Source organism: Tubulanus polymorphus, chromosome 8, assembly GCF_964204645.1.
Source record: "Tubulanus polymorphus chromosome 8, tnTubPoly1.2, whole genome shotgun sequence".
NCBI lineage: Eukaryota > Metazoa > Nemertea > Palaeonemertea > Tubulaniformes > Tubulanidae > Tubulanus > Tubulanus polymorphus.
Window position 1 is genome coordinate 120,358 of NC_134032.1, and position 12,866 is coordinate 133,223.

Below are 12,866 nucleotides of genomic sequence, written 5' to 3' on the forward strand. Positions count from 1 at the left end.
TAAACCTAACTCATAAACCTAACTCCTAAACCTAACTCATAAACCTAACTCCTAAACCTAACTCTAATTAATTATAACATAATATTATTAGTCTATTCCTAGTTAAAATAAAATTCATGATCAGTAGTAAAGTAGTGATTTTGAACGTCTGGAAATGTCTGAACATAAACTGTGGAATTTTATTATCATCATTTGTTCATTTTAAACTGTTGAAAAAATGTGGTTAGAAATCGTTGGTGGCATTTTTAACGGTGGAATTTTTTATGGTGGCATTTTTTACCGGTGGCATTTTTTTATGGTGGCAATAGTTCCGTATACCATTTTTTAACTGCATTAGCCCATTACTGTTTATCCCTAGTTCAAGACTCTATTTTATGCTCTTCACATGAGTCCAAGTTCAAATCGGGTAGTAATTAGTCGTCTTTGAGATGAAGAGGTAAATACTATTTATATAAGGGCAAACAAAAATTGCATTCAGCTGTTTCTGGTCAGCGCGCGCGGTCGATCTAGAACCCCCGTCGGAATTTGTTTTTTCGGAAAGAAAATCGGCTCCGAAATTCGAGCACCGTGCGCTAGCGCCATCTAGTGAGCGATGTGCTCAAACGCGGAAGTAAAACCATAGAAGTGTTCACGCAGAAGCAGTCAAACGAAACGAAACAGGTTCATATGAGTCCAAATATTCATTGCTATTGTCCGGTATCAGACCACAATTGGCCTAAAAATAGTACCTAGAGTGAAGAGGAGGTCCCCGATAAATATTGCAATAATTTCTGCGAATGGGATAGGAAACGAATTTCGGTTATCTTATAATGAATTCCATTTGCAGGAGCAGGGGCGTAGCCACCTAAAATTCAAAATGGCGCGACAATCGGGAGCGCACATCGCGATGTCTTGTAGGGGGGTTTGGGGCCCTCCCCCAAGAAAATTTTGAACATTAAAACGTCTGAGATGCGTTCTGATGGCTGAGAGCTCATATTTGAATAATTTTTCTGTAGATAATATAATCAATGCCTCTAAGCCAAGGTTATCTCAAGGTTATAGCACAAAACGGGGGACCTGGGGGCACTCCCCAGAAAATTTTGATTTTTCAAGGTTCTAAGATGCAATCTTTAAGCATATTTGGGGCTTAAAGTCTATCCCCCTTGAAGTTTCTATACTAGCCCGCAGAATACTTGCCCGCAATAAAACATTCATGTTAGTACAAGAGCCTGTCAAAATCACGAACTAGAAAACTAGAAGGGCAAACCTGAGTACCCCTCGATACAAGTGGTAGGCTGGATCTGAATTCGGCAACTTTGATACTGTGAGATCAGGTTCATGGTCCAGATGTGATACCGTAAACACTTATAAACAAAACTCGCTGGAGTCACTGGGTTGGATGTGGCCTACACCGAAAATCTCATTACCAACGCCTCTGTATTAGCACCACTGACATCTTCAAAAGAACTTGATACCCCCCCCCCCCCCAATGTAAATACAGAATAACGTTTATTATGACGTTTTAGCATAATGGGTTTTTCAATCATTGGTGCGACATATGTCCGGTAATATTTGTGGCTACGCCCCTGCATTGATCCTGAGAAAGAGACAGATCGATGATGAAATAAGGGATTCCCTGGACTTTTTTTGCTTGGAGTAAGGGTACCAAACACGGTGGGGATTCCCTTAGATATTTGGCTCGGATGGCATCCCTGTACTGGGATACCCCTCCTTTCTAAAGGTTTGATTATTTCAAAAGTTAGGTTGGGTATGTGGGGCGAAAACCACTTCAATGCGTAGCTAAGATGCTGGCCTATGAGCCATAAGCAGGATTTCCCCTGAATTTACGCGCTTGTATATGAACTAAACTCTCGAATTTCTTGTTTTTATTATAGGATATAGAAGATTTTGGAATAGTGGTCTGAGCTCGTCTGATAGTGAATAAAAACCAAAAGATATCAATTTTGCAAGGGCCGGCTACTGTACGTGCGTTTGGACTTGTTCCTGTCGACTAATCCATCACACTCGATAGTCAAAGTAGGATTTTTTGTGCAGAAGGGCCTGACCAGAAACAGAATGTTTTTTTTGGCCTAAATATCTTTAATTTACTGTAGAAATATTCTAGTCAATTTAGTGAATGCGGAATTGTGTTTGAACAGAACGCGATTCTGATTAGGGGGGAGGGGGGCGTCGGTTCATAACACAGAATGAGACTAGTTTTATATCTAGAGTTTATCAGGTTAAAACCTTACATCCTTTTATATCTAAACAACAAAAAAGTGCAAAAAGTAGAACTCTTAAACTTTTGCATCACAAGGGCGAAATTGATAATGTATGAGTTTACATAATCGTTGGTGGTAAACTTAGATCTCAGCATTTCAGAGTTAATGATGATTTTAACGAGATTTTCTGACATCAGTGATAGATATCTTTATCGTGTAATATATAATACATGTAGTTCATTTACTCGCAATCATTATTTTAAACGATTCCCAGCCCTCTTATTACGTCACTACTAAAATAAGAGTGAAAGTTACCGTGATCAGATACTATCACGTTTCAATCCTAACCCTATAATTCAAAATGGACCTGGGCCCAATTTGACCAAAAACGTCGGACCAGGCGCGGGTCAACTGGTTCCGGTAGTGACTCACTTCGCTTTGTTTAGTATCAAGTGAGAGGTTTGCGTCTGAATGCAATCTCTAAGGCCAATTTGACTCGGACCTGATCCGTACCAATTTTGCAGCCCGGGTCAAATCGTCTCCCCGTGATCGCGGCTATAGTCGTTAGTATCGAGTTGCACAATATCAGATATAATTGATATTAGGTGGAGGATTGCTACATGTAGGAGTGAACTCATCATGGGTTAGTTGAGTTCAGACATAGGATTCAATGACTCTCCAATGTAGCAATCCTGTAATGAAATGAAATGTAAGTTAATCAAATTTCTGATCTCATTAATACCGATTTTAATTGTTTTAAGCCCCATGAAAAATATATGATGTCATTAATTTGAAGGCTTAATGTTTTATTAACATTGTCAGTAGTTCTCATAAATTTTCCTCGGCCATTTTTTTCCTACATTCCATTATCCTTTATCAGTAGCGGAAACAAAGAAAACTTCAGTCTGAATATGAGTAGAGGCTGATTGTGTAAATACTGGACAAAACAGTTAGGTCAGGAAAAATGTGCTGCACTTGTTGAGATAAAATGACTGAATTCTAAATCCTGTTTTTCAGTTTGTGGTGCTTTGGTACAGAGTAATCCAGGAATGAATGCAGAAAATGTTCGCGATGACGAGGAGCAAACCGTCGATAGACCTGCTGAGAATCTCGGTAATTATTGAGATCAGAGTTCAGTTCAGTACAGAATGATGTGACTCGAGTCAAAATGTGATCTCGTATATGAAACCGGTGTAAAGTTTTGAGACGTGCGACTGAGTCACACGTTTATGCCTGACTTTGACAAAGCAGCTTCCCTTCCTGCGTAATGAATGTCAATGAAATCAACTTTTAGAATCATTTATTTTTTACATTAAAATCCATGAAAGAAAAAACTGATCCTAATTACATTCATTCCAATGTAAGACTGTCGAGTATGCGCCTCTTCCTCCGGCAGGTTAAAACAGTATTCAGTGATTTAGAAGATACAAGTCTTCTCGTTGCAACATCTAACATAAGTCTGTCTTTTGCTGACACAGTTTTTTTTCTACGTAAAATCCTTGAAAGAAACCGATGCTGGTTACATTTCGATGTCAGATTGTCGAGTGTGCGCCTCTTTAAAACTAATCCAGCAAATTAAGACAGTATTCTTCAGGCATTTTTAGAAAATAAAGTCAGTGATTTGCGGATGGCGACCTGTTGTGGCTTGTGATTTGATATCTCAGTCGATGACCGACCCTGGCGCGTTATCTGAATGCGTTTTTCACACGATAAAAACCTAATAAACAATTTCAACTGTGTTTTGTAACGTCGCCGGAAATCTCTAAGGAGGTCAAATTATCTAATGTTCCAAATGCGAACTTGTGATGGAGATGTTGAAGTTTAGTCTATTATCCTTTATCAGTAGCGGAAACAAAGAAAATTTCAGTCTGAATATGAGTAGAGGCTGATTGTGTAAATACTGGACAAAACAATTAGGTCAGGAAAAATGTGCTGCACTTGTTGAGATAAAATGACTGAATTCTAAATTCTGTTTTTCAGTAAACGTTACTATGGCGGCGAGTAATCCAGGAATAAATGCAGACAATTCTAATTTAAGTATAATCGGTGACAATAATACAGTGAATCAAAATATCCACGCAGTTACTCAAGCCAGCACCAGACCTGCTGAGAATCTCGGTAATTATAGATTTTAACCATCAGAGTTCAGTTCAGTACAGAATGATGTGACTTGAGTCTAAATGTGATCTCGTATATAAATCCGGTGTAAAGTTTTGAGGCGAAAGTAATATATTGTCTTTAAAGATTCTGAGTACCAAAATGGACCCACCAACCCGATTGGTTTAAATCTTTGACTAATACTGTCAGGGTCTGGTTCTATAATCGGTATTTTGAATTATGGTCTCTTATCACATCTGGTGACACAGTTTGTTTATCAGTCTCGAGTAGGAATAAAAACAGATTAACAGTATAAATACTGTTAACAGTAAAATAAGACCGCCGGGTGAAAGTTACCGTGATCAGATACTATCACGTTTCAATCCTAACCCTATAATTCAAAATGGGCCTGGGCCCAATTTGGCCCGACCAAAAACGTCGGACCAGGTGCGGGTCAACTGGTTCCGGTAGTGACTCACTTCGCTTTGTTTAGTATCAAGTGAGAGGTTTGCGTGTGAAGGCCAGTTTGTGGTGCTTTGGTACAGAGTAATGTAAATAAAGTGAATGTAAATGAATCAATGGTTCAAATGGGTGGCAATAATACGATGAATTTTTACCTTGGAGATACACAAACTATCGACAGACCTGCTGAGAATCTCGGTAATTATAGATTTCTACCATCAGAACTCGTGCTTGAGTCCAAATGTGATCCTAAATCATAAGACGGGTCCGAAGTCTTTGACCATGTCTCTAAAGATCGTTCTAAATCTTTAACTAAAATGATAGAAAATTATTTCAAGACATTCTATCCACCAGGTGGCGTATGATTGTTTAAGCCCAGTTGGGACTTTAGTCCCAGTTGGCTGTTGATTTCACTTTTTGCCCGTTCGTCCGTAGATGGAATCCAGTTATTTCGGATTGTCCCTGTTCACGATCAAGATGGCTGACAGGCAGCCAGTTCATACATATTTATTGCTATTGGAAGAACTTGTGACTGACACCTACTCAAAATCTAGTAAACTTACGATCAGTTTTTATAGCCACATTTCAGGCATGAATTCCTCGATTGTTAAACATTAAAAATTATATCTCAGCAACAAATTTAGTTTATGGACGACAAAATAAAATTGATAATATTACTGTAATTAATCAAATATTATTAAATGAAACATATTTAATTACTGAACTAATAGATACTTTCCATAATGGCTCCAGAAATCCTAAAATATTCAATACAGTTTTAGATTATAAAGGTAATTTAGATGAAAAAATAATGAATATTCTTGAAACTCCTTTTAAAGAAAGAAATGATGATTTAATACTTTCTAAAGGTTACAATGATTTGATTAACTTGAGAATTGAAAAACGAAAATAACATAATTTCAATCTTAATAATAAACAGATTACTTATAATGAAAATTCATCAAATATTGGAATTGGAATGACTTTAATCAATATCCTTTATCTTTTATAAGTATATATATCTCCACAGCGCACATCAGCATAAGAAAAAGTTAAAATTTGGTCGATCGGACTCAATATGGCCGTCCTGAGACCTTTTTGTACCTATTTTTGGTCTAAATTCCGAGACCTGTAGCTTCCTAATTGTTTGGTATTTTCTGTTGAAATTTGTGATGGGTATTTTTTTGGAAAGGGGATTTCCTGACACATCAGACAGGTTTTTTTCATCATTCAATTTTAACGTAATTTCTTGCACACAGATGAAAAGAGGTGTTTTTGGGGAAAATGTCATTTTCACATAGTGGGTTAGTGATTTTAACTTAGTCTTGATATTTGGTCGTTATCAGCATTGTCATAGGACATGGAATTTCGGTCTTTTGTTCAACCCACCAGGAGAATTAAATATTGAATTGAATACAATTTTCCATTTATATTGGTAACTCTGCATATTTTGTAAACGCGATCAATGAATTGATTTAAAAGTTGATTTGCTTAGATCAACTCGTTGATATCAGGACCTATAAGTTTTTTTCAGTGAGCGCTCAAATAAAAGCTGTTTTCGAACAAGCTGTAACAAATATTTTCTTTTAGCTAATTTTTCTCAATCGACCGGAAATTTGGAGACCAAATCAGCGACCATAGAAATTTTAACGACGCCAGTCGCAGCAAGTCGCACATGTTCTACTTACTGCGACGCGATCGTCGCAATAGACCTACGGCTACGCGCTCTAGTGACTGGGAGATGCGCGATTTGATCCAGTAATACTGGGATTCGAACCCACAATAGTTGTGAGATGTGTTTTGAAATAATTTTTTTTGAAGGATTCGTAGAATTTCTTATCATTTGTTTTCAAGCTGCTTTGACCAAAAAGACCAGTTATTTTAGCTCTAAGTCAATGACTATTACTAAATAGCTGTGTTGAAACCCAATTTTCCCTAATAGGCCAGAAATGCGACACTTTTTATCTTTGCGTGGTTTGGTTCCGATTTTAGTTACCACGTGACAATCGCAAGTACGATCGTTTCTTTATATCAGGAAATTTCACAATTTTACCGGCCCCTGCTTTATTGAAATCAAAGTTTTCAGTAACTATGGAAATAAGGGCACTTAGTCATTTGAAAAAAATGGCAAATAAAGATATATAGGTAGTTCTAGTAAAACAAGGACAGACTTCGGGGTTGGGGATCGGTAGTCCAGACCCTGCCTTCAAAATTGAACAATGAAAATGTAGATTAAGATTTGTAAGAATTATGAACTTTTGAATGAGATGAGCAAAAATTCAAGTTGAATTATCGGGAAGAGGATATGAATGTTTATAACTTCACCAGCGCGCATTGTTGCTTTAAATTTATGAATGAGTGATATCATAGAAAAGTTAATTATCAGCTGAGTTCATCGATATTTTTACCTTATTTCTATTTTAATCCAATCCAGAGATATGAACGAAATAAGAAAATTAAACTGGGGAAAAAATTGGGACAAGAATTCAACAATGCGGACCCGGTGGGTACCCAAAAATAGCGCCTGGCAACTGTAAAAAGACTTATCGCGTCGCAACCGACTTACACCCGGCTTAAAATATCTCAAACTGATTTCATTTTTGTGGTCGGGTCGCGTAGCAACGCCGACCACGATGTTTTAGTGGTTCGACTTCATTTTCCCATTTTTTCTGTTATTTGACACAAGATACGTAGCTTTGTAATTAGTTCAGGGAAATTTGTTGCACTTTCCTGGGTTTATTGAAAGAACGAATGAATTTATTTCTAAAAGAAGAAATCGAAGGAATTCTGTAAAATAATAATTATTTTCCCGCCTGATGTCATATCGGGATATCCCTTGACTTTTGCGCACCGATATGGCTGATCGGCCTTTCTAAAAAAAAGTAATTCATACTCGTTGAAGTGTGCCGCTACTTATTGTATTGTATATCCCAGGCCTAGAAACATTTTCTTGGTGAAATCTAAATTAACAAAGTATATTTGGTTTACCTGCGCTAAGACTTAAAACCGGCACTTCTTATGCGCGTAAGCAGCGAAGATTTGTGTTCAGAAAACCGGTTCATCGTGTATCACGTGACTAATACAGTTTTCCAATCCTCATTTCAAAAGTTAAGAACTAAATGAAATGAATTGTTGTCATCCGATTTACTCAAACTGAAATTCACAGAAAGATGAGAAAGATTAATAAACATCTTGTCCTGTGCTGAAAATTGCATGTTGATGCGCGGCGTAGTTTGCAGTATTTACTGCGGAGCTGTGATGATATCGCCCTCGTTTTAGTAACACGTGAAGCTCACCAAAATCAATGAAGCCGTTTATCTTTAGATTAAGTATAAATTTGTATAAAAAGGTGAAAAATCTGACTTTTTTAAAGGTGACTTTTGGAAATGTTTTCCTCGTGTAGATTGAAAATAAAGGATTTTTCCACTCGTGTAGATGGGACCTTGAATGTCTCTGATCGAACTTGTTGCTAACCCGACCCCACAGAAAGATCCTTTCTGGTGCATATTTTGCCACCGCAATCAATTGCAAAGTTTTAGCTCATGACATGATGTATGATTGTGGTGAGTTTCAGGTTCGTTGGTTTTTGTTTAAGGTCACCAGGGGGCGTTGAATAGCAGAATAACTCAGTATTTCCTTGGTACCTAGGCATATTTTGTAACTGCGGTCAATTGTACAATTTTAGCTCATGACATTTTCTATGATTCTATGATTTTCAGGCAAAATCAGCCGCCATAGAAATTCTAAAAAAATCTCAAACTGATTTTATTTTTACAGATGTTGATCAAGTTCGGAAGAACCTGAAAGAAACGTATAAACGAATGATCGATGTTGAAAATTACAAAGAGGTTTCGTGGAGCGATGAATTCGTCAATTTCAACGACTTCTTCGCCCAAGAACACGCGAAAATTCAAGCCCAAAAACGAAACCCGAAGAAAAATGAAGGAAGTGAGGAGCAGTCATTGATTTTACCCGATGATTTCGGGAAACTTTTCACTTATAAAGAGAGTGATGTGAAACCCGTGTGCCTTGTAGGTGAACCCGGTATGGGTAAAACAACTCAGGTAGTTAATCAAGTGTTGTCATGGGAGCGATCACCGTTTCTAAAAAGATTTCCTATGTTATTCTATATACCGTTAAATGAACTGCCCGCTGATAACGCGTGTATTTATAAGTACATTTACAAAAATCTTTTGAATCGAGTAATCGAAGAGAATCTGCTGATTAGTTTTGAGAGATTCTTACGGGAAAATGCAGAAAAATCGATATTTTTTCTAGACGGCTTCGACGAGTTAAAAAGCGATAAAGCGAAGAAAGACATCGTAGGCGTGACCAATGAATTACCGAAAGCGCATATCGTCATAACAACACGTGAGTCCGGGGGCAGCATGATCGTCACTGATCCCAAATTCACTGTTGTATCGATATCCGGCTTCAAACGGGAAGAAGTCATCGATATTATGAAGAGAAAATTCCCCGAGCGCGATGCAAAACAGCTATTCAACAAGCTTAGATACGCAGCGTCACCTTTATTTAAAAGTATCTACTACAACCCGCTGATACTACATATGTTTTGTTTTCTGTATATGGACGAGGAAGAAATTACGATACCATCAAAACTCACCGATATCTACATCGATTTGACATGTTTTCTGATCAGTAAACGCGAGGGCCTCGAGTTGTCGAAGGAATGTTTTTTCCGCAATATCGAAAATTCTAAAGCGCTTAAAGAAATTTGTCAAGTCGCGTATGAGACGCTCATCGAGCATCAAAACAGCTTCACCGAAAGTCGTCTTGAACTCGACGAATCGAAAAGGACGGCTTTGACGTGCAAAGAGATGTCGCCGCGACGGAAATCAGACTGCTCCGTCCAGCTGCGGTTCATACACAAATCTGTGCACGAATTTCTGGCGGCGGTACACTCGGTCGTACAATTCAACAACAGTAATGAAATACCCTGGAAAACACCCTGGAATAAATGCGCGTTTGAACAACTACAGGACGAACTTGTGAAATATGGTGAATTATACCCGAGATTCATGGCAGGGCTGCTGTATCGTTACAAGTTTAACCGCGGCCTCGGTGAACTTTTCAAGACTTTAATAGATGAACATTTAAAAGCAGTCACAATAATGGATGAGTACCAGTCCTTGGTTACGGTTACTAGGGAATCGGCAGATATGCCGCTCATCCCCGATTACGAACGCTACATCGAACTCCGATCCGAAAGAACTGTTTTATCTGATCAGTTGTCAATCTGCATGGATGAAGCCGACTGGCCGGACGACGCCATTAGTGAAATAGTTCCCTACATGCAGAAAATGTTGTTCGTATCTGCATTTTATAGCAGATCGTGGATAAACATGCTCGCAAAAATACTCGAACACAAACAATGTCAGATCGAGCTAGTTTACATACTGGGTATTCACGAACTGAAACCCGACGAATACCGCCGCGTATTAGAAACAGCCATAACGAGTAACACTAGTCTTCACGGTATGATATTAGATACACGCGGGTCATCAATACCCGATCAGTTCTTGACTATGTGTAAGAAAAGCTACAGTATAAACTGGTTTGTGTGGCGAGATAGAATCGACAACACTGGTGAATGTTACAAGAAACTCAATAATGAATGGATTATTACAAGTCACGAGATTAGATCTAAAGATGACGCGCGGTTGATCAGTGTTGATACTAACACACACAATACAGTGGAGAGTCTGATTATTAATACTGTTGTTAGTGCGGAACGTTTTGGTTATATTTTAGTCAATATTCACAAATCGTATCCATCCATAAAACATCTATATCTCAGATCGTGGCCTCAATATCAGCTCGATAGAAATACAATCGGAGGGCTGATAAACATCATTCCGAGTTTGAAAACCTTATGTCTTGGTGGAGTAATATTCGATAATGATTTGATCGGTTCGGAGGAATTGAATGATTTAAACAACACGTTAAAATCGTCAGACATCGAAACAATTCAGCTCGGAGTGTACGGACTGCGCGAACTGCGCGAACAGCTCGGACTGCTCGGACTAACGACAGATGAATGTGCAGCAATCAGTGATAATGTCGGTTCAATGCAGAAACTAAAACGTCTTTTCATTTACGGATTTAATTTACAAAAACACCGCGTTCTAGATCACCTGCCGCGGCTGACTGTATTAGAAATAGAGTTGCAGTCAGAAGCTGATGTTGACGCACTTGTTCGGTATCTATCAACAGATGCGGTAAATCAGCTGATACAAGTCAGTATTGATAGCCGTCTCGATAGACCGGAACAGAACAATCGCATCTTTAAACAACTAAAACACGTCTCATCAATTCGTTATTTAAAGTTTCACAGTTCACTCACGCGGATTAATACACAGCACGATATCGATTTATTCGTCAAATTAATCGTCGAATTAATCGATAATCTTCCGCATCTTTCTGACCTGTTTATCTACTGCTGCAGCACCGACCACTATACGACGAGAGATTACTTCATATCAGAACTTAAAAAACTCAATAAAAGACTGAGAGTAGAAATAGGGGTTTACTACCCAGCATCTGTATTATCAGATTCATCAGATATATCATCGATATCGGAGCTCAGTGACGCAAATTAAGTAGATTCAACGATTTATAAGATTCAATCGACTAACGCGCATTTTGTAAAACGTCACTTCCTAGAAACACAACAGAAACTGAACTGATATTAAACCGCAGTTTATCCTAGAGCTTATCTTCTGAATTGTGGGTTGTTATGTATGGCATGTTACAGCTTGGCAGCCCGCATGTCGGGTAGTTCAGTGGACTTCCCTGAACACGAAAATGACCGCTGCCCAATTTTCATTGTTACCGTCGTTGCCATAGCAACCGTTTTGTATCCAAATTTCCAAAAAGTGACCATATGGTCATTGGGGCCTAGATTTTGGAATTCACATTATATATGTGTGAAATCTTATTGTCGGAAATTGAAGTAAACTTTACACGCGGTATCAGATTATCTCGGAAAAAAATCTGAATTTGTTGAGATTTATTGCCATGGCAACCGCAAATCTTTGATTTTCTCATTTTGTGTGTGTGTTTTCGGCAAATATAGTTGTTGCATATATTTGAGTTGCCTCACAGGTTTTAAACCATCTTTTTCTTAAAACGTCTTCTCCACATTATTTGGTACATTTTGAATATAACATCGAACATGACTAATATACCGTAGTTGAGATGGGAGGTAAAATTGATCCAAAGATTTTACCTCCTACTGTAGGATCATTAAAACCACACGTCTGAAGGGCGCAACTGCAAACATTGATTTGGACAGCACAAGTATTCAAGCCCGAATTCCATGATCCACAGTTATATTTCCCGAATGAGAAAATCAAACATTTTGCGGTCGCCATGGCAATAAATCTCAACAAATGCAGATAATCTGATATTCACCATTTTTATCTTGCTCGCTGTAGTCAATTGTTTATATAATTGTGTATTTCGTGTCTATTTTATTGTTAACCAATGTTTATTCACTGTACGGGACAGAGAAGGTCTCAACCTAGCTATCCAAGACCAATCTTTGGGCATTTTTGGGTAGAGCTTGGCACCCGGGCTTAAATGAAAGGTGAGACTCCCCCCACCCCCTGAAACACCTGTCTGCCACTATGTGATTTTTCACTTTCGGCCTATAGGGGGCGCTAAATACGAGGTATTCGTTAGGAAGGAAAATCGTCAAATATATTGCAAATTAACCTTAAAAGGTTGTTAACCTTTTGCACGTCAGCAGAGTATGGTTTCATATATATATATATATATATATATATATATATATATATATATCAAACGTTTAAAATCATATATTGTTGGCTGCTGCCTAGCAACCTAATTTGGGCGTTGTTCACAGGGCTGAAAATTTCTGTTAATGCAAAGACACGGGAATTATATTAATCAGTTTTAGTTAACTAAATAATAACATAATTCATTTATTGCCCGTGTTTCATATGACGAATCATAATGACCATCATTGTTGAAACGTCGTTGCTATGACACCATAGATTTAGATTCAATTAATGGATAAATGGATAACCGACTTTCCTGTTGCTGTGGGACATCAACATCAAA

At 38.0% G+C, this 12,866-nt stretch overlaps 1 protein-coding gene across 6 annotated transcripts; it reads left to right on the forward strand.

The window, feature by feature from the left end:
- Positions 1-609: 609 nt before the first annotated feature.
- LOC141909593 (uncharacterized) lies at positions 610-12,568 on the forward strand. 6 transcript variants are annotated; one of them, XM_074800067.1, is made up of 6 exons: positions 610-660; positions 1,875-2,016; positions 3,219-3,314; positions 4,182-4,319; positions 4,824-4,958; positions 8,538-12,568. In XM_074800067.1, the coding sequence occupies exons 3-6, from the start codon at positions 3,251-3,253 to the stop codon at positions 11,378-11,380; spliced, it is 3,180 nt and encodes a 1,059-aa protein (XP_074656168.1). In that variant the 5' UTR covers positions 610-660; positions 1,875-2,016; positions 3,219-3,250; the 3' UTR covers positions 11,381-12,568. The 6 variants fall into 6 exon arrangements, with proteins under 6 accessions (XP_074656168.1, XP_074656170.1, XP_074656172.1 ...); XM_074800069.1 differs by having other exon boundaries at positions 1,875-1,961; XM_074800068.1 differs by lacking the exon at positions 610-660 and adding an exon at positions 675-696 and having other exon boundaries at positions 1,951-2,016.
- The last annotated feature ends 298 nt before the right edge of the window (positions 12,569-12,866 follow it).